Consider the following 27,299-nt stretch of genomic DNA (forward strand, 5'->3'; position numbering starts at 1 on the left):
CATAGCGTAACATATCGATCTTCCATTCTTATCACTATTTTATGCAGCGCATATATCTCTACCTTCACATTCTTGCGGCCAACATCTCCACGATATGCGAAGTCAATCTCTCAGTCATCTTCAACCCGGGATCATGATCTGGGTTAACCTCCGCAACAGTGAGGCCTCCAACCTTTTCACTTCCAAGCAGCACTTTGAGAGCTCTCATCATATTCTCAAACCCCACACCAGTAAAGTTGGGAACATTCGCCAAAGGAAACGTCCCGGGATCAATCGAGTCGACATCTAAATGAACCATAATGATATCGACTTTGTCTTGCAGAAACTCAAGTGTTTCTTTTGCGCGTTGCTCAGGATCTTTCGCCACGGATGCTGAACTGACGACTTTGAAGTTATTGTCAAAAAGATACTTGAAGTGCTCTGGTTTGTTCCCAGGAAGAGACATGTTCGTGCCGAAGAAAACAGTATTCGAAGCATCACAGACAGGTTCGCCTGATGGACGAGAGAACTGCTCCATTCGTGGAAGCGCACCAGGCAACCGAACCAGATGTGCCATATTCATCCCAGCAAAGGTGCCAATAGAGCTTGGATCTGTAGGAGAGGTAAGGTCGGTATCAGCGTCGATATAAACCAGACCAATACGTTTAGGCTGAGACTGCGAGTCGGCATGTTTCCAGAAGGCAGAGAGGACAGCTGGCAGCATACAGCACTCGCCGCCGAGAATTAGCTGGAAATTAGGTTGACTGATCGAAGCCCTGAAGTTATTGCCGATGGTCCGCTCAACGTTTTCGCAGACCGAGATATTGATGTCTTCATTGCGCGCACTGCCTGCGCTGAAAGTTGTAGCAGAGAATGTTGCTGGTGCCTCAAGAGCTTGATGTTCAGAGACAGATGGTACACCAGCGTCTCTTAATTTGCCAACGATTCCGACGTCTCTGAAGGCCTGGGGCGCTTTGGATTTGCCCGGAATGATTGATCCACAGTCCGCAGGGACATAAGTGATTGAGACTGAGCGGGATGCTGCCATAGTGTATCAAGTGACGTTCGTAGAATGTTGTGTTGGTGCTGCTGCGAAATGTCTAATATTTTATATCCACTTAATTGATGTCAATTGAAAGGCGCAAGTCAGACCGAGTTAGTTTTATCATGGAAAGACTTTCCCTTTGAGCTTCATCTTACCCCATTTCGATGTGACGTAGGTTTTGTCAGCCATAGGGCGCAAACCAAGAATTTTTGAACCCCGATGAGATACCATCAGCACTAACTGATATGGAAAATCGAGAGGGGAAACACATACCCGTTTTTGGACTTTTAGAATAGTGCGATGATTAGTAAATAGATCAGTCTATCATCTGCTTCACATATAGGCAAATCGATTAGTGATGCAAAACACGAAGAGATAGGCGTGACAGTTAAATATCGTGAACTTTTGTTGATAAGAGTAATTATATACAAAGAAGACCATTGGCCATAGACATTAACCCAAGATGCCTCCCCGTGATATCATGATGATGAATTGAGCTTGTGTGGCTATCGGTCAATCCAAAAAGCTTTATGCTCATAGTGCACTCAATGTAGCTATACCCAGGAGAAATCCATTTAGACAGCGAGGCTAGCAAGGAGGCCAGTGACGGGAAGAAGGACGGGAGCGAGAACGCCGTTGCCGAGACCAGCAAGGAGAGGAGTAAGACCGGCAACCAGACCAGGAACAATGGCGGAAACGAGGCCAATGACAAGGACGAGAACCTTGGTGAGGATCTGGAAGACAGAGTGGAGGATGGAGATGAGCTGAGGTCGGAGGCCAGTAACAGTGACGATGGTCTTGACAGCGGTGAGAACCTCAGAGACGAGGACGACAACGAGGTTGAGGACAGTGTCGACATCAGAGTCGGCAACATCAAGACCAGCAGCACCGGTGAGCTTGGTGACAATCTCAGTAAGCTCGAAGTGAACAGACTCAAAACCAGGGATGGCCTTGGTAGCACCAGCGTCCTTGGTAAGATCACCAGCCTTGACCTTCTCAGCAATAGAGTCTAAATCCATTAGCACCAACCCAAACATCAAATTCAAAGCCATCACTTACTCAGACTAGTGGTCTTCTTGTTGATGTTGCTAACACCGCTCTTGAGAACAGTGATGAGCTCCTGAGGGTTGGAGATAGCAGCACGCTTCGCAGGAGACTTGGTAGCCTTGTCGACGATCTGCTTCACGCCAACCTTGTCGACGATGTTCTCAGCGCTGTGAATAGCACCGTTGACCTGCTCAACAGAGTGGGTGTCCTTCTGAACCCCAGGAACAGGGGAGGCGAGGGCTGAGATGGCGAGGGCGAAAACGGAGAAGAAAGTGGCCTTCATTTTGAATGTGGTGAAAAAGAAAACTGAAAGAGTGTTTTTACTTAAAGGAGTGTGGTGTAAAGAAGAGTTGGGTTGAGATGAGATGAGATGATTATGAGAATAGGTTTGACGGGGTGAAGGGAGGTCTTTATACGGAGGCATTCTGCCAAGGGAATATCCAAGAAAGAGATTGATATTGTCACCAGAAGTCAGTAGTCTTGTCGATCATTCTGTAAAACGGAGTCATGAGAGTTAGTGTGGTGTTGAGCCCACCGGGGAGCTGACGGCATCATAGATTCAGGCAAGATCCACGCCTTATGGGGCTCTGAGTGATTTCGATACTTGTATAGCAATGAAGGCGTAGATGTTACCCTGAGCATTTGTATTATTATGACTTTACAGCTCCTCGTCCTTCCAGTTTGTGTTTTGAGCTTTGAATATCATCAGATCTAATTGTGAACTCCGATCAGCGCAAGGCGCTACTAGATGCCACAGAAATAATAGCAAAGTATTATCGTCATCTCTCAAACAAACCGTCTCAGCCATCATTCCTCAAACTCTCTACGTCACTCTCCCCTTATAGTCCCTATTTTTCGGTAATTTTGTCTCGTCCAACTGTGGAGAGCTGGACCTACCGTGTTTAGCCTTACGCAGCCCGGTAGTGTCGATCTTAACCGCACTGAGCAGAGCAGGCCCCTCCCCTTATGTTTTGATCTGCATCACTGACTTGTGTTGGTGAAATTGCAGCATTTCGGTCCAGTGGAATCGACGATCTTTGACCTTTTTTGCAGGATCTAATCGCCGCTACTGCAGGAGTCTCAACACCTTTGCTTATGCGATTTCTTTTGCTTTTTGGCTGTGGTTTGATAGAGCAAGACGTGCATCAGGGAGCTGGAAATGGAGGACGTTTTGGTACCTGGTTAATAGTTCGTAGATTCCTACTTGGAGACACAGATCAGGAACATGCCACTATCCTCGTGCTGTCACGAATCATGCCAAGTCTCCCTATACTCTTGCTTTGTATGCATTTATCCTTAACCGCAGCACCAGTAGGCCTCCTAGTGATCCGCCGGAAGCCAGATTTGGCCCCACGTGCCCTAGGCTGATCGGCATTTCGTAGATCGTCACCGGGAGCTTGGTTGGACTGGAATGGAGAATGGGAGATAAGCTCTACCATACTCTGGGTATAGTCCCTGCTGATCTTATGCTAGAGATGCCGCTCTCACTTTTCCTGATGATATCAATCGAAAAAGGAGGACATTGCCCAATTGCAATGGATCTTGGTTATGACGACAGCTGCATTACGGGTTGCTACCAAGGAACTGGATGCCGGAACTGAGATTGCCGAGATAGGATTGATGCGAGGATTGCGTGAGTCAAGGTGAGAGTCGAGTTCCACTGATTCCGACTCAACCGCAGCGGTTCAGCCAGCCACTTTGTTGTAAGTAGGCATGCATACTCCGTAGTAAGTTTTCGGGACAGTGAATGGGCATATATACATTCTTCGTCCCCAAGTTCTCCTATGCTTGTACGTAAGCTCTTCAGTATCTAGGACAACTCCTGAATATACCTTCCTATATGAAAGTACAGTTCGACGCATCCATGACCCAAATCATATCCTCCAGCGACAAGTGGAACAATTCGAAGTTGTTACATCTGAAAGATTCTTTCAGGCCAGCCCGCTATATTCTTCGGTGAACACGCTTAAGAGATGAGGCTAGAAGTCTCACGGGCTTGTTTAAAACACAATGACCCACGACATGTCCTTGGTATGTGGAGTTTGTTTAAAAACCAACCCCCCCTGGACCACAGTAAATTTGTGTAAAGTCAGACTACTCAAATATCAATCCAGCGGATTTTCGGAATAGTCCCACGGTGTTTCTAGATGCTCAGCACCTTAGGGAATGCGGCTTCAGGTGGAACCATTCGATCAAGAACATGAAGCCTATTGCTTATCGTGATGAAATGAGATTTAATCAACAGGGAAAAGACAATAAAGACTTTTATGTCCTTGAACCCCACGAATTGAAAGAAAAAGCCGAACAAACTGGCGATTCAAGTTGACTAATATCAGCCCTTAAGTCGAGTACTGGGAAAGTCTGTGAACAGTTAGCAAATTCTCGCAAAATAGCCATCTCAACCAAAATTTGAGACTTACTCAATCAAATTACCGTCAGGGTCACGGATATAAATGCTTCTAATCCCTCCCATAGCCCCCGTTCTCCCAACAACCTTTCCCTCTTCCAGAACCTTTATACCCTCCTTCTCGAACCCCTCAACCAAGCCCTGCAGATCCGTCCCGTCTTCAATAATAAAGCACAGATCAGCAGTACCAGGCAACGCAGTTCTCGCCTTAGGTTCAAATTCTTTACCGCGCTGATGAAGGTTAATCTTGTGAGTGCCGAATTTCAAGGCGCTGCGAGGTGGAGACGAGGGGTCGGTTGCTGATGTGAAGGTCTCGGACTTCATGCCGAGATATTTGGTGTACCATTCTATAGTGGCCGGGATGTCATTGCATGTTAGGACGAGGTGGTCGATGTCTTTCACTACGGCGAAGGAGGACATTGTGAAGATTGATGTTGATTGTTTGGAGGTTGGAAGTGCTTGATCATTACGCAATGCCTTTTATGAATGTGGGGTACGGCGTTGTGTTGGAGAGACCGAGATGCGTCGGGGATGGCTGAGAACTGGCCGACGGAAGTGAACCACCGATGAAAGAAATAGATTTCCAGTCAATTTTCGTCAATCATTACTAAAATGGGTTCAAATTGAATGCGAAAAGCCCTCGGTTTTCAAACCTTGGCCAGCACAGAATCCCACTTCGCCTTTGGTTCAGCATCTTCATCCTTATCATCGTCCATATCCTCCTCCTCGTCCTCTTCATCCTCAGAGGCAGCATCCCAAGGGCACCAATCCACAGATCCAGATTGTTTATCAAAGAAACACCACTTCCCCCGTCTCGCTTCACACTCGATCCCGCGGTCCCTCAGAAATTGCATAAACTTGCCCGCAGGGAAATCCAAAAACGGCGTACCATCTTCTTCCAAGCCAGCGACTATACCATACAGATACACCTGCTTCAAGTATAGCTGGCTCGCCTCAGAAGATACAACGGTTTGGACCATCTCAAGAAGTATCTGACTTGCATGAGACCATGCCATTTCGTCCATCCACGTGTCTTCGCTGTAACCGTCTCCTTCGATATAATCAGCCGCTGGTCTCTGTTCCAGAACCAGCGTCTCAAGTGTTTTCATAGAAGCCAGTAGAATTCCAAGCCAATCGTCGTAGCAAGCTGACTCGGCGCGTTTGGACCAGCTATAAGTCGCGAAATCGTTCGAAGAGCATGACTCTGCCGGCTGACCAAGAAATAAATGCTTTAGTTTCGGCAACTTTAACTTGCAGTCGCCATAGTCTGTGAAAATGTTCCCCAAGGGTCTAGGGATGATCATGTCATCGACTAGACTTCCATAATCTGACTCGGAAACACTTCCATCATCTGTATTTATCTTCTCACATGGAAGAGGAGTAAAGTGAGGATCGTTCGATAGGCATGTTGAGATAGGACGGTCTAACATGTCGAGTTCAAGGCGTTCTAGAGTATCTCCCGCTCTAAGAAGCCATGCTGGTACTTCTGGTGGCATGTAACCCGAGAGTTTGAGGAATCGAAGTTTTGGAGGAGATCCGAGAATTCTGGGAACCTGCTCCTCAGCCTCTTCGGAGTAGTAGTAGTCTCCGTATAGTTCCAAGGTTTCTAAATTTGAAAAATACGGCAGAAGATGCCAGATTTGAACGGTCTCAGTATCGACGGAATCATTATCCTTATCCACAGGCCTCCATGAAGGATCAATCACGGTACACAAATGCCTTACACGTTGTGTGATCGCTTGCAAACGATTCGTGTTCTGTTTATGCATGCTCTGCAGTATCTCGAAGAACTGAGAAGCCTTCATACGCGCACCTTGCCCGTTTCCCCATTTCTGCTTGGGATGATAAGGCCGACGCGCCGGGTCTCTCGCTGGAGGAGGAATTTTGATCTCATGTCTGGACTCATGGTAGCCCTCTTCATGGAGTTCAATGTCATTCCAGAGAAGCGGTGTTGCAATTTCGTTGAGGCGTTTCGAGGTCCGAGCAATTATGCTAAGATCGTGCGCCGTGATTTGAGAAAAGATCTGGAGTTGGATCTCACTGGGGAGAGAATCTAGTGTTGGGGATGAAGACATGGCGATCGAGAAAAAAGATACAGTGAGTAGGCTAGATTTCGACAGCGCTTCGCGCTTTAAATGATGCGTTCTATCGCCAACCTCGCCTAGCGCTTATGGAGCTGCCTTGTGAAGTGGATAACTATCCCGGTCCTGCTCCCGCTCATGATCGTGAGTGGTGAAGTGAATAGGCAGCATGGCTTGGCGTTTTGGTGAGTATTGGGCGTGTTTACTAGAAATTCGGGCTGAAGTTCTCTGGTAGTTCAGCGGTTGTTGGTTTATCATAAAGCACAGTGACCCTTGGATTTAGCCTCGTCGCTTACCACGCAGCGCTGTCTATTGAACCGATAGCGTATATGTAGTTATTACTTAAGCTTGTTTTATTAACACTTTATTGCCTAAATCCGAGGCTAAGCCCTACCTGCCACTACATGCAGGTATGGCTACGCGATGTTAACACATCAGCGCACCATATTCCAAATTTGGTAATGCCCCTCCGAGCAAACGAGCAGAACCAACATGATCAGACGATGAAGAAGCAATTTTGGAGGGGTACCTTCCGAGAAAAGAAAGATTTTCATTAAGAAGTGGAGTTTATTACATGTCTGGAGCGTGAAGATGTTAACCGCATGAATCACCAGCCAAATACAAAGTCGATGATTCGGCAGGAAGCGGGCTGCATATGCATAGACATGCTGATGAGAGACTTGTCAGACGTCAAGAGTAGCCCCTCAACATGATGTGTGTTGGCTGAACAGGAATTCATGTGAAATTTGTACCTGAACTTTCCTGCTGCTGGTTTCTTTGTGATCTTATCGTTTGTTGAAGTATCGTGATCATGTTCGAGATATCGGATTTCCTTGTTGGGATTTCCCTTGCATTTCTGATCTATATCGGTCTCCAAAAACTTGGCAATGCCTCAAAGCGAGCTCCTCTTCCCCCGGGACCAAAGGGTCTTCCTTTAGTAGGAAACCTGAGCGATCTTCCGCCGCCCGGCGTGTTTGAAGCGCATCACTGGTTGAAGTTCAAGGACATCTATGGTACGACCTCCAGCAAACATAGACTACACGGCGAGTCATCTCATCTGCTGATAACGGCCAGGACCCATCAGCTCTATCACGGTAATGGGACAGACAATCATCATCATAAACAACTGGGAACTTGCATCGCAACTGCTGGGTAAAAAGTCCGCAAAGCATTCCTCCAGACCCAAGATTATGATGGCAGGCGAAATGTGAGTCACCGTCGCTCTGTGATAATATATCGCGGCTGATGAAGACAGGGTTGGCTGGGAGAACTCTCTTGGCTTCTCACCATACAACAATCGCTTCAGAACGCACCGGAAGAACATGGCTCGAATAATCGGATCGAAAAGGGCCGCGGCAAAGTATGACAGACTGCAAGAAGCTGAAGTTGCTCATTTCTTACTGCATGTCTTGGACGACCCAGAGAGGTTCATTGACCATATCAGAAAGTCGGTTTGCTCAGCTCAGAAGTCAGGGAACTAGGCTGACATTGCTAAGGGAAGCCGGCTCAGTTATTCTGAAAATCGCTTACGGATATACAGCTGAGCCGTTCAAGGAAGACAAACTCATAAGAATGGCGGGCCAGGCCATGGATGATGTAACAGCAGCTGGTGTCCCCGGCGCGTTCCTTGTTGATATACTACCCCTATGTAAGCCGCCCCAAACACAATCCCTGCCGACGCAAACCACTGACGCTCCCAGTGAGATACGTACCAGACTGGGTTCCAGGCGCGAGCTTCAAGAGGCTTGCCAAAAAATGGGCTTCAGAACTGGACGATCTTGCCGAAAAGCCTTATGCTTTTGTCAAGCACCAGCACGCCTCGGGTAAACAAGATAACTCATTTCTCTCACGACTTCTCGAAGCTGGAGAGTCGACAGAGGAAGCGAGGTTTACGGCCAAGTGGTCTGCCTTGTCACTGTACGCCGCCGGGGCTGATACGGTACGTTGCTTGGTGGAGATTATGAGGAGCATTGGCTGACATGACAGACCGTCTCTTCCATTTCTCTGTTCTTTCTAGCAATGATATTGTACCCTGATGTCCAGGAGAAGGCCCAAGAGGAGATTGACGGCGTAATCGGCAACGAGAGACTGCCTGATTGTTCAGATCGGTCAAGTCTTCCTTATGTTAATGCGGTAGTTAAGGAGGTTCTTCGATGGAATCCAGTAGTCCCTATGGGGCTGCCTCATACAAGCATTGTAGATGATGTGTTTGAGGGATACTTTATTCCCAAAGACGCCCTGATCATGCCCAATATCTGGTGGGTTCACCTTGTCAGTGGGTGGCCTCGGTCTAATAGTGTATAGGTACTTTGCCCACGACCCTGAGGTCCACCATGAACCGATGCGCTTCAATCCGGAGCGCTTCTTGTCTACCAACGGCAGTCAACCTGAACAAGACCCGCATACGTACACATTCGGCTTTGGGCGCCGCGTATGCCCGGGGCGTGTCTTAGCCGACAATGCATTATTTCTCAACATCGCCCAGTCTCTCGCTGTATTGCATATCAGAAAAGACGAGTATGGTGCCCAACCTGAACTCCTATTTACCCCCGGGATGATCAGCCACCCCGAGCCGTTCAAAGCCGCTATTACGCCCAGGTCGCCACACCATGAGCGACTAATCCGTTCATTGGAGCAAGAGTTTCCCTGGGAACAGAGCGACAGCCATGTCATAGAGAAGATGCACCGCCAAGCATCGTGAACCCCGAAACAGCTGTCATTGCAAGGATCCAAGTCGATCAGAGACGATGCAGAATCTCGGTGTTACTCAGCTTGGCATAACTACCCTTATGCTTAAGGTTTGCCACTAACTAACTAAATTGTCCCCTGATCCCCTCAGCTCCGAGGCCACGGCCACGGTCATGGCCACTTGGTGCCCAAGGCTCCTCCCGGAAGCATCGCCCGGTGAGATTCGCGCCCCGGGAAGATCATGGAAACGAACGATACTGAATGGGGAAAGTGATATCGTCCCCTTGCAGATGTGCTACACATGAGTTGTCAGGCAGATGATTTGATTGAAGAGCATTTTGTATTGAGGGGTCTAATTTGAGGCGAAGGGGCAATAGCTCGCGGTTGGAGATTGTTTAGGCTGCTTTTGCGGGCTGCTTTTGACTTGTTACAGGGGGCGGGGCCTGGAGCTGAACTGGGTTGACTGATCCCGACCGATTGGCGCTGTGAATTGTAAACCGCGAATACGTAGTCACGCTTTAGCCTACGGGCGGTTTTAGGCATTAAAGAAAAGTAAAAAAGTGGCAGTGAAATCTGACAAGTTCATCCTAACCCAAAGCTTAATTCTTGATTCTGTATCTGTCAGCAAAAGCGGGATAACTAAAAGTAATTGCCTCAATCCTGCACTGAAGAAACAAGCAGTCTTGGCCTCGGTAGTTCCGTTCCGTAGCACGGAACTCGGTACTCATCCCTGCAAGTGCTGAGAGGCGTTCTGTGATGACCTCCCAATCAAGACAGCACTTACCATTGAGCAATCTACAGCAACGAGAACATTAAATTGACGTCGCATCGATTGACAATGCATCTCGATCATTCATCGCTGGCGGGCATGGAATTTTCCGAGGGCTTCAAGCTACGGGCGCTGCGCTGTGACCTACCTACGGTTAATTCATGCATATCGCGAGTCATTCGCTTTGACTCTTGCTTCATGACACTTACTTTTTTGCTGCTTTAACTCGAGATGAAATGGCTGTGACATTTTATCTGGCTGTTTAAGCTCTGCGCCTGGCATTTGAGACGTGAATTACTGGTAAGATCGCAGCAGTCTCGACGTTTGCAGACTGAGGCTGTCACTCGATGATATTTCGTGGTTTTGTATGTAAACTCTAAATACTGGTCCCCTTGTCATTCATCCTTGCAGCATTTCTCCTGATGACATTGCCCTCTCCTGATGACCTCTCCCCAGCTTCCGGACTCGAACTGGTAGAATGTCACGACTTGACAGCTCACATACTTTGCGAGGCCGTGGAGAAAAGGTTATAATTATATAAAGATTATTTCATGGGGGTCCAGGGATTTTTTAACCCAACGCGGTTGGCGCGTCGATAAACCCTCCATGGCCTCCCTGGTTTAACTTTTACCGGCCCAACGGATGGGTGTGTCCGTGTCCGTGTTCTGGCTTTGTTTCATTGGCAAATCACCCCATGTCAATTGGGAGAGACAGTTGAGGCTTGGGACTGACCGAGTTTTGTCTTTTGCTCTTCGTTTGACCCCAACCATTGCACCATTGCTCGTCTCTAACCTTGTTCCAAGCCACGAGCACATGTTTGATGGCTGAGACACGAGTGACTGACTGGCTAACGAATGCGGGCCTTGAATCATGTCCGGGCTTACGCTTGAGCTTTTAGCGGTTACATCCTTGAAGCATCAATTTTGGGTCCGTTCGCATGGCCTGGCCCCCCCAATGCAGGGGGAGCTGATGACGATTAACTGAACAGGTTATTCGTATTAATGAATGCAAAGAGCGGCCACTCATACTGTACACAAAAGATGACGCGCCAGATCGACACGGGGAAACCATCCATATTAACGTAGCACCCAAGCTCTTCTGTCTCTGCCTCTCTTCTTCTTCCCCTTCGCCAAGAGCTGCCAACAAACGTTAACGTTAACTGTTCACGATGCACCCGCACCAACTTCACTCTACCTCTCCTTAATGACCGTCGTACGTCCGTCGGAACCGCCGAAATCATGGCCGCTGAGTCTGGGGAGACTGGCCAGACGGGGCCAATTTCCGTGTCGTTGCCGGTCAACATGGCCATCGCGGGCCTCTTCGCCATAGCGTGCTACAACTGTCTCGAGATCCTCATCTCGCTACTGAGTCGCTTCAAACGTCACGATGGGCTCTATTTCTGGAGTATGATGGTAGCGACCCTGGGCATCTTGCTGCACAGTATCGTTGTCATGTTGAGGTACTACAGCTTGGGGCCCAATTTCTTGCTCTGTGTTTTGACTTGTGTGGGCTGGTATGGTATGGTCACCGGTCAATCTGTCGTGCTGTATTCTCGACTACATCTCATCGTTGAGGATAAGTCCAAGACGCGTTGGGTTCTATACATGATCATCATCAACTTCTTCATACTGCATGTTCCGACGACCGTCCTCTTCCTCGGAAGCAACACCAAGCACTCAGCCCGCTACATCGGCGCCTTCAACGTCTACGAGCGCATCCAACTCGCCGGCTTCTGCATCCAAGAAACAATCATCTCAGGTCTCTACATATGGGAAACGTCGCGGGGCCTCCAGCCGATCTTTGCCGTGCGCAAGAAGATGGAGCGCAAGATCATGCGATACCTCATCATCGTCAACATCCTCGTCATCCTCCTCGACATCAGCCTCATCGTCACGCAGTACATGAGCCACTTCAACATCCAAACAACCTACAAGCCCGTCGTATACAGCATCAAACTAAAGATGGAGTTCGTGGTGCTCAACAAATTGTTGCTACTCGTCCAACACAGCGACTGCAATTGCATGCACATCGTCGGCGAACCCGAAACCCCACCGCCAGATCCTTCAAGCGTCGAATGTCAATCAATCGGACGGAATTCCTCTACGCGAACAGGGAGCGACGTTCCCATTCAAACGAATGTCGCCCCAATTCAAATGAACCACTTTCAAAAGTACAATACCAACGCATCGTCACAGTCGGGAGGTCGTCACCAAAAGGCCAGCCCTCTAAACTTTCTCGACTACTGTGAGTAACTCTCCCTTATCTCGCCCTTCAATTCTAACGCATCGCAGAACAATTACCCACACGCCACAAACACAATTCATAACTACAGCGCCTCCGTAAGCTCTGCAAACAGCCACTGAAGCACGACCCTCACCGCTGTTACGAGTTCCCCGGCTCAACGGCAAATGCCGAAGCCATCACCCGACACTGAGGCTGCCGCAAGCTAACAGCGCCACAAAGCCACCACGGCAATAAATGACTTTAGCTGTGTCGTTTCGCCCATCTCGCCATTCGTCATAGGGCGCCTGAGTTGGGCTGGCATTGCGTCTTCTGACCCAACTCAGTGACGACCTGGCTACATACAATATGGTCTTGGGACCAACCATTCTACTTACGAGGATGACGCCGCCTAAAAAAAAGCGCAGAGCAACCTCGAATTGAACAGAATTGTCTCATTGCAATTCGGCATATCATTGGGAGGAGTTCAGGATTAAGGACAGTTCTTTTACCAGGGGGAAACACGGGACCCGACCAGCAACATTGATACCCATTGATTCTCATATATATCATTTATGATCGTAATACAAAAGCCTCATGACCAATTTATTCAAAATCTTCCACTCTCGTTTTTATCCTGGCTGTGTCTTTCCAACGAAGGATGAGCTTGTGATCATGCTCATGCGCTACGCGACGCCAAATTCGAAGCATGTCTTCCGTAGGCGGCTGCAGCTTCTTCCCGATGATTCTCATGCACGGTTCAACTTTGGCTCTGTTGTAAGAGACCCTGTAGCTCCCGATCACTCCGACATTGATAATCATTCGTTGTAGTCCGGGCATGTAAGAAGCTGCCTGCCCGGCTACACAGAGTAGTTCATGTGCATAGTCTGGATCAACTGGACCCCTGAATTCATTGACGTTGAAACTTGAGTAGTAACCTCGCGACCGCCCACTCGGCGGTCCCCATCGTTTGGTTTTGAAGATGTCAGTGTTCGGAACCTGTTTATAGGGCACTGCGAGCCACTTTCCGGCGGGAGTGATGGCAAGAAAACCGATCTCGTAGTTTTCGAGTTTGGACCAGTCGGGACGACTAGACAGAGCTTCTTCCGACGGGCCCATTATGGTCAGTTCGAAACTTCCCTCCGCTGAGAATCGCGTTAAGTTCTCTCGTTGCGAGAAGTTGAAGAGAGATTGGCTAAGGTGATCGTAGTCTTCTTCTGAATCTAGTATACTCGTGGGCATATGTGAGTGATCCCGCGGTATGCCTCGTGAATAATGAAAATCGAAGTCGTAGATGCCCTGCGGCAAGATAGACAGCGAACTTGCGAGTTCTACAGAACTGTCAGCGACTCAGGTATGCAGCCCATTGAGACCTTACTTTTTCTCATCTCATTTCTGAGACCTGGATCTTTTAACTCTCTATCGCTAAGATGAAGTTTGAGCTTTTTCAGATTTGGCATCTTACTTGCAAGGATGCATGCTGTGTGAGGTTCGAAACATAAACTCAACGAGACGAGTTCAAAACTGCATGAAGCTATGGATGGCAATTCTGGCAGCTCCTTGCCGTCGTGGCTCATACCGAGATAGATAGTTGTAAGCCAAGGACCCTCTAGGGTATTTGCTTCCATCTCTTCAGGGCTGGACATGCGGCTCAGTCCAAATTCCCGAGGAATTGGGAAGCCGAACCGTATATCGATGTATGCTTGGTCATTCTCGTGGACAGGAGCCAATTTGAGGGCGTTGAAGAGAATTCTCATGATCTTGGCGAACACTCTATCGTAGCCTCTGTCTCTCGGGTGGGGAAAGTCGATCACGCTAGTGGTATAGTCACCGTCCCCATCACCTTCATTTTCTTCAAGCTCATCCTCAGATGAGACATAGCCTGCATCATCTCTAGCTCTCAAAAAGTCCCCTCTTGTATCTAGTCCAGGAGGGAAAATGATGGGAGTATCCCACGGTCGCGGAAGCGGAAAGGCGATGAGAACAGCGATGAAGCGAACATACCCCAGGCGCCGTTCAGTGAGGTAGCCGTGCTGTGCCGCCTCAATCAGCCTCTTGGGCGAGATGACAAGGGTATGGAAAGTGAAGGGCTCAAAAGCGAGCTGCCAATTGCGTGAAACGGCGGCGTATGGGGCAAGGGAATTGTGTCGTGACAACGTTCGGGGGATTTTCAACGTGTCATTAGAGTCCCAGACATCAAAGACGGTGTTGATATCAATTTGCGGTCCAGACGCAGCAGCCTCCGCTGCGATCATGGAGAGGAGTTCAGTTGAGAGGCGATCCATTTTGAGTTTGGGGAGCGCTCGCTGGCGGTTAGAGTTAGTCTAGACTAACGTACCTAGATTGTTGATGATATCGATACGTAAGCGGGCGCGAATGGGAATAAGGATCTCACGTGATGGATACGTCACGAGTCTGGCGGTCAACCAAGACATGCAAGTCAGCACGACAAAACTCATGCCATGGAGAGGTTTTCAGAGGCAATTGCCAGTGCTTCCATATTCACTGGCATTAAATTGTCAGAAATAAACCATTGCGCAAAGTGAAAGCTGTTTGTGAATATCTGTTGCCGTGTTTGACTGTGAACAAATGATCCAGGAAGCGCCATCAAAGCATCATCAGTAACTTGAGCACAATTTTGAGACTATTTATAAAAGAATACTAAGCTCACTACTGTCTCAATCATGGAGCGAGATTTCAAGTCCATCACGTTAAGCGAGTGCCTTGCAGCAGCTCGTTAGGGATCCCTCAGTGAGTAGAAAAGCCAAGGCACTATGATTCCTTTGACTTTCCACTGAGCTTTGCCGGGAAGTTTCTGGTAAACAAGTGATAATACGCCGGCTTTATCCATTCATAAGACCTGACATGGCATGTCATACTGTTCTTGCTGGAAGAAAGACATCGGTATCAATTTGCGCGAAGTTTGGTATCTATCATTATACTTCATATCATACAATGCAAAGTCGCTATAACAGCCTGAAGAGGCTTCTTCATTCCCTTGACAAAAAAGAATACCTTTATTCAGCTCCCCCCAAAGATCCCCTACTCGTAGTATATTCTTGTCTCATTCTTAACTTGAATGCCCTGTACACTTGTGTTGCGTGCGTGGCTGTCAGGTCTCTCATCGGCACAACTAGTGATGACAGTGTTGTGATTGGGGACACGCTCTTGGTAGCCATGAAAGTTCATATCGTCAGATGATCCGTCTTCAAGCTCGGCAAGCTGTCGTTGAGAACTATTGTCGTCGATTTCCTTTGTTCGAGTAACGTTGGTGAGCTTGATACCACGGCTGCTAGTCAAGCCGCTGATAGGATTGGGAGCACTTGAGTTGGACTTGGATGAAAGTATCGAGCTCGAGATGAACTTGCGGAAGATAGGTCGGATAATAGGGAGACAAGCTGCCAATGTTAGTATAGAGGTCGGTGATAATACTATGCTACTTACAAGAAATGATTGCGAGATAGGCTTCTGTGCCTGCCCAGATAATGACTCCCCTAATGTCCCTCGCCATTTCAGTCGTCTTAGGATTGAGGTTGATTGCTTCGATAAGCACGATGATTGAAGCTATACAAACGCTATGAGGGAGGTCAAGTTAGCTTCATATCAACACAAAGCAACAGAGATGATGAGGTAAAAATGGAGGTAAAAATGACCAAGACTTACAAGATACCAAACATGAACAAAGCGACGACAGCGATCTTCTGGCCCGGGCGAAGCTTGAGATTCTTGACCTGAAATACGGGCAACGACAACACGGCAATCTCGAGCATAAGATGCACCAGCGTCGTACCGAACATGAACTTGGCAGGGTCGATATTGCATACAGCGTTCTTGATGTTGTGATCCCAGTAGGCGTTGACGGGTATGCAGTGGAAGATGGTCATGAAAGTTCGGATGGTGAGCCAGATCACGGTGCATCCCTGAAGGATACGGATTCCCATTCGGATGTTCGAGACACTGAATAGGCGCCAGTAGAAGCCGAGGATGGCAAGCTTAGAGAAGCCAAGGGACATTGCGTATGTGAACTCGGCAATGAATAGTCCTTTTCGTGCGTACTCCTCAACTGTCTCTGCTGGTAGAGGAACCTCCGACTTCGCATGGCCAAGACCCATGTCCACAGCCCCTGGATAGATTTTAGTATGCTATGGCTTGACTACCTTGATGGAGTCTGATGAGGCATGAAGATGTCCATGTACATACAGTAAATTGTGAAGCTAAAGTAGAGAGAAGCAGAAATCTTGGGAGGAAAAGATCAGTGAATGGATACTATCAGAGGGACAAGTACAACTCACCCAGGACATCATCGCGAAAAAGTCATCCCACCACAGTGCGACGTGTGTAAGCCTTCGAGATATCAGACGACAGACCAAGAGAGTTGTGGCGACAGAGTAGGTGATGATCTGAGAGCTCATCACCCCAGCATCGGGTGTGTAGTGTGTTGCGGTCGCCATTGTCGGTGAGTGAACAATGAGAGAGCGGCAGAAGAATAAGATTCCGCGGATGGATACCACGACAAATTATGTATCAGTACCGATGGATCTGCGCAATTACCCGGTTGCTGGGAACTGGAGAAAGAGATAAACGAAAAACGAAAAACGAAAAAGAAAAGGTCCCGCAGGGCGGATTTCTATATGAATGAAACAGAGACGAGAATCAAGGCACGAGATGTAATGAGGAAGAAGCTAAGAAATAGGATCTACAGCACTACAAAGACGAAGAAACAGGGGAAACGGCATTGTTACTCATTTTCTACTAACCGTCAGTGCACTAACTCAACCAACAGCAAGAAGACGGGCTAAAAACAGACGACGTCGCATTTAGACTGTAGATCTCACAGACCGTCTCCGGGGAACCTTGTCGATCGACAATGTGCCCAAGTAGGATGATATGGCTCCGGCACCTCTCATTCGCCATATGCCAGGTCCTGACGTCGTAACAAGTCCTGTGTTATGCCCTGACTCTTCAGCGTAAGGGCTTCATCCTGGAAGAGACGGGAAAACGCAAACCAGGGGGATCCTCCTGTTAAGGTTTGCTGTGGATTTTGATGAGGCGTTAGGGGAGGATCTTGGCATGTTGATCCGCTGGGAATCACTTCAGCTGGGAATATCCGATAGAATGCTGACCTCCCGTACGCCACTGATGAGATCCCAGACCGTGGCTTGGACGTTTGGAGGAAGCATGCAGCCTTGACTTGACTGAAACGAGAAGAGTAATCAATTCGTACGCCAGGGAAAATGCCGAAAGTTTAAATTGCTGTACGTAACCAAGCCAAAGCTGTCGAGTAATGCTAGCGTCGTTTTGGCACATTGAACCCCTAACGGCATATGAAAGAGGGTCCGAGTCATAATCGACGCGGGGGTTGCCTTGGCTATGCTTGGCAATTATTCATGGCCGAAGCTACAGCTCGATTAGGCTCCTTTGTGAAACACCCATCACCGGTCCGTTCGGATGGGCTATCAAGATAACGGTAATCACTTCGTTGGTGTTGGCCTATCTCGAGTTCTTAGCTCGATGTGCAGAAGATCTCTCCATGAGATGGGGTTAGTCTGGGGGAGGCAAGGAAATCCCCCGAATCCTGTGCCAAATGACAAAAGGCTTGCATGAGTTTGGGTCAAATAAGGCAGATTTGATATGGATATACTCCGTAGTAAACCTTTAGCCAACAATTTTGGAGCCTTTGATCTACCGCTAATGTTTGTGTCTCCCAAGGAGCTTTAAGCAGGCTGAGAGTGAGAATTGCTTGAAAGAGACGCAAGAAGTATTTAGCTAGAATGTTTAAGTTCCATCTCATTTGAAAATACGATCTGTGTTCAAAGTGCAAGCCTTGAACTTTCAGCATACCTGGTGAGCTGATAAACGCGTCCAGCATTCAGCCAAGACCCTGGAGAAGGCCTCACTTCTACTCCGTAGTCCAGCTGGCCATTTCGAATCCTTCGTGAGGCATTGGGCTTCTGCTGCAATTGGGCGGTAATTCGCTGCCTTATTTTGCAGCCCAGAACCCATGTCGTAGGGATGTCACTGCCGGGGAGGCTAGGAAACCTTGACGCCACAATTACTAAATGAAGACGGGGACTGAATCGTGCGAGTAAAGGGAAAACAGTTTGCCGGCCGCCGTAATATCCAGCCAGGATTCAGCCTTTCTTCATTCGTAAATATGGCAAAAGATCGGCATACTAATAGAGTACTTATGCTAGCTGAGGGTTCTAATGCAGTTCGTCACAGAACCAACACTCGCCGAGAACAAATTGGACCCTGATATGCCTATGAGAGATACGAGAATGTCATGTTGGTACCCCCGGGCTGAATGATGACTCGGACCTTAGATGTCACGAGGAATGCTGATCAATAGGGCCCACAGTCTAGTAGTTTTGTTTCATGGGCTGAAGCCATGGGGGTGATAAATTCTGCAGTTGTATGCAGTTTCAGGGGAAATGTGACATTGTTATATGTTGAAGTTGACTGATCTGCTCGGAAGCAATGCTATTTTGTGAAAGAACGCCGCTAAAACGCATCCTAACATTGAACCAATGATTGGCACAGCAATGATGACCATGTAAAGCGGATTCAAAGTTCTCGAGATAATAGTAAATGCTCTTGCATCTTGATGAAACGGGGTGCCTCAAGGAGCGGGAGCCCGCGCAGGAGCGGCCTCCTGTAGCCCTGTCTTTCGGTTCAGCTCAATTTCTGGCAGTTCAAAATCCTTGACTCACATTCCCGAAGCCTTTGGACAATAATGCCCCTTGCAGGCCTCCAAAAGATCTCAACGGGTTCATTGGGGTGCGGCCTCTTGAGATTCACTTCAATAACTTTGATACCATTACTGCTATTGTCCTTGTGAAAATCTTTGTTCTCGAAACCGACAAATTCGCGGTCATTCACCCTTGTAAAGCTCAATATGTCTAGCGAAGTTTCTTTCTCAAATAGGGCTTGCGACACCATCTTCCCGAGGAAGAACCAGAACGGGTATGGATAGTTATAATCATGCTTAATCCCAATTTGTGCAAACACTTGGCGCTGTCGAGCATCTGACACTCTGGTGATGAAACATATGATCAGCTTCCAGAGATTTTCTGGCCAACAAAGAGAATTCTTACTGTAGGACCACATGAGTGACTGATTGGAAGTCGAAATCCGCGTATTGGTCCTCTCCTAGCAACTTGACTTCAGGCAAATCCCAAGAAACGACAGCATCGTGATATGGAATTTTACCATCAACCAATGCAAGATGAGGTTCGTCTGTAGGCTTGCTCTCTGATCCTGCAGCACTTGACGCCATGGTAATTATTTTTATTTTGTTTCAAGCAAGAGAGAGATAGTAGACGGCAAGAAGTATGCGGCGCTGGTGTGAGTATTTGCTGAGTTTGGCAATGTGCCCTCGATCCAAAATGGGAGAAGAAGTTAGTGGAACATTTCGGAAAAATGCTAATGCGTTGTTTTAGGCGCCGATAAATAAGCCCCCGCAGCAACGTAGCATGATATTAAGCGCCCGTAACAAAGTGGGGTCTTTCAACTGGCCTGGCGTTTCAAGTATATTTGGAAATGCTGAAAAGTGGTTACGTCCAGGGACTTATACCAATGGTATATATTCAATAAGTTCAGACAAGGATATTGGGCCTCTGTTGGCTCTTCTTTGTGTTGCGGGCGCTTGCATCGATCATGTTCGGCGCTAACACATATCTGTGTGGGCTGGTTAGTCACATTCTCTGCACCGGAAGTTAACGCAAGGAAGATGGGACAGATCAGGTTTTGCCAGTATAAGAGACCGAGCTTTGAACCTCAGTTTTGATTATTATCAGACTTCTATTCACTTCCACACTGTTTATTATACACATCAAACCCAACACACGTCCTCAACTCCATAACTCTACAACTGGCTTCGCTCCCCCGCAGTAAGTCTTGAGTCAATGCCGGTGTTTCTTGATACAAAGAACCCTTTTCTAACTTTTTGCTAGAAAATGTGCTCCCACAAAGTCTATACCTACTTCTCATGCGGATGCACCGCCTCTGATGGAGTTATCGACTGTGACAACTTTCTCAGTACTGGAGAAAGATGCCTTCGAGAAACATGGGGAAATGTTCCCTGCGGAATGAAGCCAGGAAAGTGCGGTCCATGCCTCTTGCCGACACCCCCCGACTCTATTTAGATGTCGCCCTCTTTTTCTCATGAAGGACATGGTATTGAAGACTGCGGTCTGGTTTCTGAGCAGGTCATGGCGCTTTTGGGCATTGTCCGTTGGATATGTGTTACAATAAGGTTCATTTTAGTTGCAATTTCACACTCTTTCATCCCAATGTTGCTTGGTGTGCCACATAGTTGTGCATCGCCGCTGGGTTGTCATCGGGGCTAGGCATCGGCATTCAATACGCTACCAATGCAAGAACTACTGTATTTACAGCCCAACAGCAATTGAACTGGCGAAGTAAAGATTCGGCTCCTATTACATACTTGAGCACTCTCGACACCCTATATGCAAACACAACACATGCTAAGATCCTTTAAGGAGCCCCTTGGTTCCGTTTTGCTGACCGTGGTGGGCAACTATAGGAGTACGTGCCAGCTTGGAGGGCTTCTGTCGCACAAATCTCTGCATATCATAGAATCGGACCTGTCTTTGTAACACGATATGAAACTCTCATAGACCTGCCCCCCCTCTTTTGGATTTTAGGTTATCCGTTTGAAGTCCTGCTGAAGGCAATCATGGTTTGTCTCTACCTATCAAACGCCATTCACCGGTGCAGTACCTTGCTGGTCGGTACGGGAAAACCCCATAGATGGGCGTCACTCTCGCTTAAAAACTACTGTTAGAGAAAAGAATGCTTGCGAGATCATCTAGTACTCTGATGCTGCTTTTAGTCATCGGTAGTTCTGTATATGCAGACAAAAGAACTCTCCTCGATACCACGTGTGTCACGCAATCACATTCGAAAACCGTTCATGTAACGACACTCGCCTAAACCTCGAACATTGGGAAGTTTCCATGACACAACGGCGGCGTCACGGTATGGGACTTGGCCGTTGACGAGTTCGAGGTGAGGGGTACCTGAGGATTGGGGATCTGACTCGAAGACGGTTGAATTCAAGGCCATTCTACCATCTCCGGTAGGAGCACGAATACCATGGGGCTGTTGTACAAAGATATCGTATTCTGCCCCGAGCCTCTTTGTATTTTCAACTATGTTACAGTGCGGGGGAAACTCGGTGGCTTTCGTAGTTCTGTCCAACTACTCGAACTGAATACAGGGCGGTAAACACGGAACGCCTATTGGCTGGCTGGACATCGCCATAGCATACTAAGGGTTGAACTTCACAGCTTATAAACAAGTGATAGAACTCTCAATAAGAGTATGGTCATCATCGAGAGCGCAGCATCGTATTCCCCCTGTTCGTCCTTCTTGAAAAGGTGAATATGGGAGACCTCAACTCGTCGAATTTCACCCAGCCGTGGAATATTTCTATCATTAATTACAATGGAACGGATCATCTGTTATTAAAGTTTGCTCCACCTTGGGTCAGCTCTCCCACTGTCAGGGGCACGTTCGATATTCTTGAAAGCTGCATCTTTACCCTCATTGCCTGCATCTTCACGGCCCTTGATCTCGACGTAGTTTCTAACCCAACATGGCAACGACTGCTTTTCGAAAAGGCAAAATGGGTTCTGTTGACTATCGTTATTCCAGAAATCTCCATATTGACCGCCACCCGTCAGTTTATGGAAGCCTGGGAACTCAGGTCGGACCTTCAAAAGATGTGGAAACAACAGAAACCATCCAGATCTAGTCCTGACGCTGATGTAAGCCTTTTTATTTGGTGTTTTGCAACCGTTAATAACAGGAAGATAGTTCAAAATCAACACGAAATATGCCTACTTTATCATCATGGGAGGACTTCGTTTCGACGTCAGTGATATCCTCTCTCTTCCGGATCTCGACCCTTCAACCGAGAAACTGTTCAACGGCCCCAAAAATGGCCGGAAAACCGTTCGTGCAGGCCCGGGCGCTATACTGTCACTCGCCAAAGAGGGACACTGGATCAAAATTCAGCAGAATGAAATTGACGACAAGAGTAAAGCCAACGTATTTCAGAAAGTACTTGTTCTTATCCAAGTGCTCTGGATGTGTATGCAATGTTTTTGGAGGGGTGCATATGGATTTCCCATTACACTTCTGGAATTCCATACCCTGTTACATGTAGGGTTTGCTGTTTTCCAGTATTGTTTGTGGATCAAGGTTCGCATGTCTGCCCAAATCTCGTTGAACTTAGCTGATAACCGAACAGAAGCCTCTAGATGTTCAGGAAGCAATCGTGGTTCAATCGCACGGTTTTGAGGCCGAACTAGCCATAATGTTGCAGAAACAGTTCTACAGCAGGATGTCATACAGATTAGCCCTCTTCAAATCCCAACAAACCCCAGAACAGCCACCTCCACTAGGACCCTCCGGAAGACAAATGCGATGGATCGATCAAGTAGCGCCTACTAAGATGAAAGTTGGCGATATTCTAACATCTGGGCTCGCTCTTTATCGGATAGATGTCAAGAGTGGTTACTTCCCGCTTGAGAACATATGGGATCCTACGACAGTGATAAAACACAAAATCAAATCGAAAGATTCCCCGGACTTTTGTTTCGACCTCACACCTGAGTTCCTTAGGCGATGGGATGCTATTCTGTCCAAATTCCCCGATGAACAACGAGAGAACCTAGCTGAAACGATGGGATATAATCAAGTCTGGAGAAGTAACGTTGAAGCCGGTATACCTGACCTCCCGGAGAGAGAGAAACGCATCCTTCTCCTTACGCGACTGGTAGAATTCAGGCACGAGCCGCTTTTAGACCGCGAAAGGGAGTTTTGGGAGGGCAGAAGTATCTTCTCCTTAGATATTGCCCCGCACTTTGAAACGCAAGGCTTTCGAGAGACATATGGCCCCGTATGGAAGTTCTGGAGGTACGGCAAGGTATCACTTTTCGCCTCACTCTATTCTATTTCTTATGGTATTTATCATTTTGTACCAGGATTGTTGTTCAAGTTACCTTCGCACATAGAGGAAGTCTTATGGAAGGTGAGCTGTCTGTTTATTGTAGGCGCATTGCCCTTTTATTTCATGATATCAGGCTTGGTCTGGCTCACCATTTGGTGTTTGTTTCTCAACAAGTCTTATGTTCTCGTCTTCCCAAACAAAACCCCGGAAGTTCTCAAGAGGGCCATAAGACAGCTCGCCAAGTTTTATTGCATATACTTGCTATCTTGCATATACTTGCTATCTGTTTTAGGCATCGCATATTTTCTCTCAAGGGCCTACATTGTCGCCGAGATATTTGCAAGCCTGCGATATTGTCCTGTTGGAGTTTTCATCACCTTCCAGTGGTTAGAGCTGTTTCCGCATTTTTAGACATCTTCTTGATTATTGTTTCCTTTCTTTTTGGACAATTGTATTAGCACTCCCTTTAATAAGTTTGGCAGCTAGAAAGCTTTGTACTGGCGACCCTCAGTGACGCCATTAAGGCAACGATTCAAAATAGCAAATGAAGATCTTACATGCGATAGGCCTACATAATACACGCGTTTTGAGTTATGTGTTTTCAAGATGTTATGAATATCAAGGAAGCCGACAAGCTCAGGTTGAACATGAGTGTAAAACAAACCCATCGCGCCGCCCTAGTAGTAAACACAGGCGACGTTGGAATGCACTGAGGTGCGCTCGATCTTCTAAACATTGTCGGCTCGATGCTGAGTCGCTTTCCGTCGCAGTTCGTTTCTTGGGTGTAAGTTCCCCATGTCACGTTGGTCTAAGAGGACAATTCGATTAAAGGCTGGATTGAAGGACCAAGAGGACCATCTTGAGGTTGAGATGAATGTGACAAGCATGCATGCTGATCTGGCCTCGACAATAGATTAGTGGCAGCAAGTTAGTCTTTGTTAAGTGCTATTGTGTCATCAGCCTTGAGGTAATCTTTGTCGAGCAACTCATCGCGTTGTGGTGAGCCATACTCATACGGTACTCGCGTCTTGATCAGTGAGAACGTGATATTTCTTAACGGCCATAGCCCACTGTAATGTTGTATGCTGATGGGAGCAGTCACAATAGTTACAGTGGAGCACTACAGCCACGAACGGCCAGAAGATACGTACCTATGAGCGGCCCCTTGTGGAGTAAGAATACGGGACTTGAGATGAAAATATTGGTACAATCTTAGGAAAGAGTCCCCAAAGCTTAGGCCAAATTACCTGAGTCTTTTTATCTCTTAGGATTAGGATCATGAGTTTTCTTCCCTCCCTCGGGAGATCCCCAAATTCTAGGTACATCACCCACTGAAGGAAACGACGTAAAAGCAAGTGGTTTACACAAAAATTACTTCCGTCACAAAAACCTTCTCATTTTATGATCTCTTTGAGGCCTTAACTTCTTCATTTGTTGCTCAATTCCCCGACCCAAATTACTCTTTCCTTCAAACCTTAGTTTTCCTTCTCCCGGACTCCCTAAACGAACTCAGGCAGATCAATCTGTTATGACCTAGGATACGGTGCTGGCATAAAGCACATGAGTCTGTACACGCGCTGCCACACTGCCATCTTCGTGCATGACTTACAGCACATCGCAGTAGTGATTCAATGGCCCCAATCCGAATATACGACGTCGATAATTAACATGAAGCTTTGACCCTTCTCGAAAGCGATATATCATCCAGCTCCTCTATGCAGTTACAGTGATGCTTGGTGATGGACTAGCCCGCCGCACTGATCCATACAATCTGCGACGATTGCTCCAAGCCGTATGTAGTAGAAGTCTCAGAACATAACCGTTGTCAAATTAAGCCTGTGCAGAAAGACCTCGCGCTTATGTTGAAGTGGCTTCCAGCAGCTGGTGTCTCTTACACTAGGCCGCTGGTATACTGCCTGAGATCCTATATTGGGGTTGTTTTAAGTCAATAGACTAGGCAGCATTATATTGAATCTAATATATTATAAATTTATAACTCACTTATTTAAGTAAGTACTAAAATATATTATATAGTCTATTAACATATAGATAATGCCCTTGGGCTTTATTTAGCCCATAGCCGCGAGGATGTATAGCTACCACCGCAACGCGGTATTTATTAGTTAAGAAGCACTCAAAGGCTGGTGACATTCTTATATTGTTCAAAGCCATCGCGGACCAGAACCAGTCAGCGCGCTGGCATATGTAAGGCTTATGGAATATCACAAGGGTTGAATTATACTTATCGAGATCTGACTGGAGCAGTTTCTAACTTAATGATTTAAAGTTAAGACGTATAAGAGCTTAAATCAGCACGAAGAACTTGGATTAAGGCCATATATATTAGAAGAAAGGTAGATACAATTGCTAAGTTCTGTCGGCTGACTTAAGCTCTCGGCCACAAGTCTCAACTGCAAATAACACATCTAGCTCACAACTTAGACATTATACCGAGATGTCTGACCTATTACTAGTCATCGTGAAAGCTTCTAAGTAAAAGCTTATATTGAGGGAAACAATATCGTGTTCTCATTCATCCATCACCTGTGTTTGCAGCCTAAAGCTTAACCTTATAGGCCGCAGCTATCCCAGACGACTGGATGTTGGTATTTCCTCCGAACATTAACACCAGAAATGACTCATTCAACAATATAGTCTTTGGCTTTCTGCTTGCTTTGCCACTGGAGTTGGATATAAATACCCCCATGATCTCCCCCCTCTTGCCTTTTTCAGTCTCTCATCCAAACAGACGACCACTGAAGAACAAGAGGAAATGGCGCTCGCTGTGACAGATCCTTTCATTAGGCTACCACCGGAGCTACGTGTCCAGGTTCTCGTATCGACTGGCTGCAAAGCGTCGATATCACGGATAATCCAAGCCTCTCCCACCATGCTGCAACAATATGTCGCACACAAGAAGTCTATCCTACGACAAGTGCTTACCGCCGAGTTTGACCCCGAGATGAGACAAGATGCCATGGCTATTTTGCTGTTTCCGAGTCGTCGCAGCTCTGGTGATAAGCATCAACACAAGCAGCTTTGTCGTGCACACATGCTGGCTTGGTCAAGATCTCAGCTGCCCGATCCGTTCAAGGGTAACGACGACGACCTGGTGGGTCAGCTCAATAAATTACATGATCGAATTCTTCTTTTGGTCGAGGACTATATCACCAAAGCCACCGCTTCCTTTCCCCCTCAGGAATATCTCTGTCTACCAAAAGTTCAGCCGCCATCAATGGAAGGACATCTCATGTTCAAAGGTCTCAAGGTCGCACCGCGATTCAGTTCCGCCAGTCTCACATCCTCAGAACGGAAAAGGTTTGTCAAAGCATTTCTGGTTTTTGACCTACTATGCAAGAACAACACATTCGCTTATGTTCCCAGGAAGCCAGGGCCGCGTAAAATCAGCAACGCCGAGTACGAAGCCGTCGGGTGTGTCCATAGCTACGTCTGTTCTCTATACGGGGCAATGCTAGCACAATGCAACCATGCTGATCTCCCAGCCGCTTTGGCGCCTCCTTTATGGAGAACTCAGTTGTTTTCTCACGTTCCCGACGCCCTTTTCTTTGATGCGAACGTCTACGCACCTAATCTGCGTTTGCTTTCTCGCGACCGTGGCGATGATATTGGCGATGATATTCTGGCTGGTCTATCAATGCTTGGGCTCGATCGTCTCACCAATTTCCTTCGCTACAATATGGCTGAGCCAAATGAAAGGGAAGTACTCGACAAGAAACTCAAAGACGTCTGGAAGTTTGGATCCCCTTCTATCTCCCACCCGTGGGAATCGTACTTTGCGGTGTTACTCGTAACCAAGCGAAAATACAAAAATGGTTGTGAATCATCTTTATACAAGCGGCTCTCTTTGAAGTCCGAAGAGAAACTCAGATACAAGCTCGGCCAGGAGCGCGCTTGGGTATTTTTCGATGACAATCGCTTTTACCCGCAAGAGAGCACCGAACAACCAACTTTTCCATCAGAGACATTCCTTGCGGAACAGTCGGCTAAGAAAACTTTTATTAACGATTGGTTTGATAATTTGAGAGATAGAAAAGATTAAATACGAGGCTAAGCTACTAGGGCAT

At 47.3% G+C, this 27,299-nt stretch overlaps 11 protein-coding genes across 11 annotated transcripts; 4 read left to right on the plus strand and 7 right to left on the minus strand.

The window, feature by feature from the left end:
- Positions 1 to 64: 64 nt before the first annotated feature.
- FPRO_12898 (uncharacterized protein) lies at positions 65 to 1,027 on the minus strand (the record flags this gene model as incomplete). Its single annotated transcript, XM_031223465.1, has 1 exon — positions 65 to 1,027. The coding sequence occupies one exon, from the start codon at positions 1,025 to 1,027 to the stop codon at positions 65 to 67; it is 963 nt and encodes a 320-aa protein (XP_031088821.1).
- A 572-nt stretch (positions 1,028 to 1,599) lies between these two features.
- Positions 1,600 to 2,354, minus strand: FPRO_12899 (uncharacterized protein; the record flags this gene model as incomplete). Its single annotated transcript, XM_031223466.1, has 2 exons — positions 1,600 to 2,033; positions 2,084 to 2,354. The coding sequence occupies 2 exons, from the start codon at positions 2,352 to 2,354 to the stop codon at positions 1,600 to 1,602; spliced, it is 705 nt and encodes a 234-aa protein (XP_031088822.1).
- A 2,056-nt stretch (positions 2,355 to 4,410) lies between these two features.
- Positions 4,411 to 4,898, minus strand: FPRO_12900 (related to Virulence protein STM3117; the record flags this gene model as incomplete). Its single annotated transcript, XM_031223467.1, has 2 exons — positions 4,411 to 4,432; positions 4,492 to 4,898. 2 exons carry the CDS (start codon positions 4,896 to 4,898, stop codon positions 4,411 to 4,413), a joined length of 429 nt encoding a protein of 142 aa, XP_031088823.1.
- Positions 4,899 to 5,125: 227 nt separating this feature from the next.
- FPRO_12901 (uncharacterized protein) lies at positions 5,126 to 6,553 on the minus strand (the record flags this gene model as incomplete). The annotated part of the gene is made up of 1 exon (XM_031223468.1): positions 5,126 to 6,553. One exon carries the CDS (start codon positions 6,551 to 6,553, stop codon positions 5,126 to 5,128), a length of 1,428 nt encoding a protein of 475 aa, XP_031088824.1.
- Positions 6,554 to 7,370: 817 nt separating this feature from the next.
- On the plus strand, positions 7,371 to 9,260 carry FPRO_12902 (uncharacterized protein; the record flags this gene model as incomplete). Its single annotated transcript, XM_031223469.1, has 7 exons — positions 7,371 to 7,572; positions 7,634 to 7,766; positions 7,815 to 8,006; positions 8,056 to 8,207; positions 8,260 to 8,498; positions 8,546 to 8,817; positions 8,864 to 9,260. 7 exons carry the CDS (start codon positions 7,371 to 7,373, stop codon positions 9,258 to 9,260), a joined length of 1,587 nt encoding a protein of 528 aa, XP_031088825.1.
- Positions 9,261 to 11,254: 1,994 nt separating this feature from the next.
- FPRO_12903 (uncharacterized protein) lies at positions 11,255 to 12,268 on the plus strand (the record flags this gene model as incomplete). The annotated part of the gene is made up of 1 exon (XM_031223471.1): positions 11,255 to 12,268. The coding sequence occupies one exon, from the start codon at positions 11,255 to 11,257 to the stop codon at positions 12,266 to 12,268; it is 1,014 nt and encodes a 337-aa protein (XP_031088826.1).
- Positions 12,269 to 12,842: 574 nt separating this feature from the next.
- Positions 12,843 to 14,521, minus strand: FPRO_12904 (uncharacterized protein; the record flags this gene model as incomplete). Its single annotated transcript, XM_031223472.1, has 2 exons — positions 12,843 to 13,567; positions 13,615 to 14,521. 2 exons carry the CDS (start codon positions 14,519 to 14,521, stop codon positions 12,843 to 12,845), a joined length of 1,632 nt encoding a protein of 543 aa, XP_031088827.1.
- A 757-nt stretch (positions 14,522 to 15,278) lies between these two features.
- On the minus strand, positions 15,279 to 16,687 carry FPRO_12905 (uncharacterized protein; the record flags this gene model as incomplete). The annotated part of the gene is made up of 5 exons (XM_031223473.1): positions 15,279 to 15,634; positions 15,681 to 15,811; positions 15,900 to 16,359; positions 16,437 to 16,473; positions 16,529 to 16,687. 5 exons carry the CDS (start codon positions 16,685 to 16,687, stop codon positions 15,279 to 15,281), a joined length of 1,143 nt encoding a protein of 380 aa, XP_031088828.1.
- A 2,168-nt stretch (positions 16,688 to 18,855) lies between these two features.
- Positions 18,856 to 19,512, minus strand: FPRO_12906 (uncharacterized protein; the record flags this gene model as incomplete). Its single annotated transcript, XM_031223474.1, has 3 exons — positions 18,856 to 18,896; positions 18,947 to 19,269; positions 19,331 to 19,512. The coding sequence occupies 3 exons, from the start codon at positions 19,510 to 19,512 to the stop codon at positions 18,856 to 18,858; spliced, it is 546 nt and encodes a 181-aa protein (XP_031088829.1).
- Positions 19,513 to 21,643: 2,131 nt separating this feature from the next.
- FPRO_12907 (uncharacterized protein) lies at positions 21,644 to 23,605 on the plus strand (the record flags this gene model as incomplete). The annotated part of the gene is made up of 7 exons (XM_031223475.1): positions 21,644 to 21,678; positions 21,766 to 22,027; positions 22,077 to 22,463; positions 22,513 to 23,180; positions 23,249 to 23,295; positions 23,348 to 23,506; positions 23,529 to 23,605. The coding sequence occupies 7 exons, from the start codon at positions 21,644 to 21,646 to the stop codon at positions 23,603 to 23,605; spliced, it is 1,635 nt and encodes a 544-aa protein (XP_031088830.1).
- A 2,382-nt stretch (positions 23,606 to 25,987) lies between these two features.
- Positions 25,988 to 27,274, plus strand: FPRO_12908 (uncharacterized protein; the record flags this gene model as incomplete). The annotated part of the gene is made up of 1 exon (XM_031223476.1): positions 25,988 to 27,274. One exon carries the CDS (start codon positions 25,988 to 25,990, stop codon positions 27,272 to 27,274), a length of 1,287 nt encoding a protein of 428 aa, XP_031088831.1.
- Positions 27,275 to 27,299: the final 25 nt, after the last annotated feature.

This window comes from Fusarium proliferatum (assembly GCF_900067095.1).
Source record: "Fusarium proliferatum ET1 genome assembly, contig: FPRO_scaffold013, whole genome shotgun sequence".
Taxonomy (NCBI): Eukaryota; Fungi; Ascomycota; class Sordariomycetes; order Hypocreales; family Nectriaceae; genus Fusarium; species Fusarium proliferatum.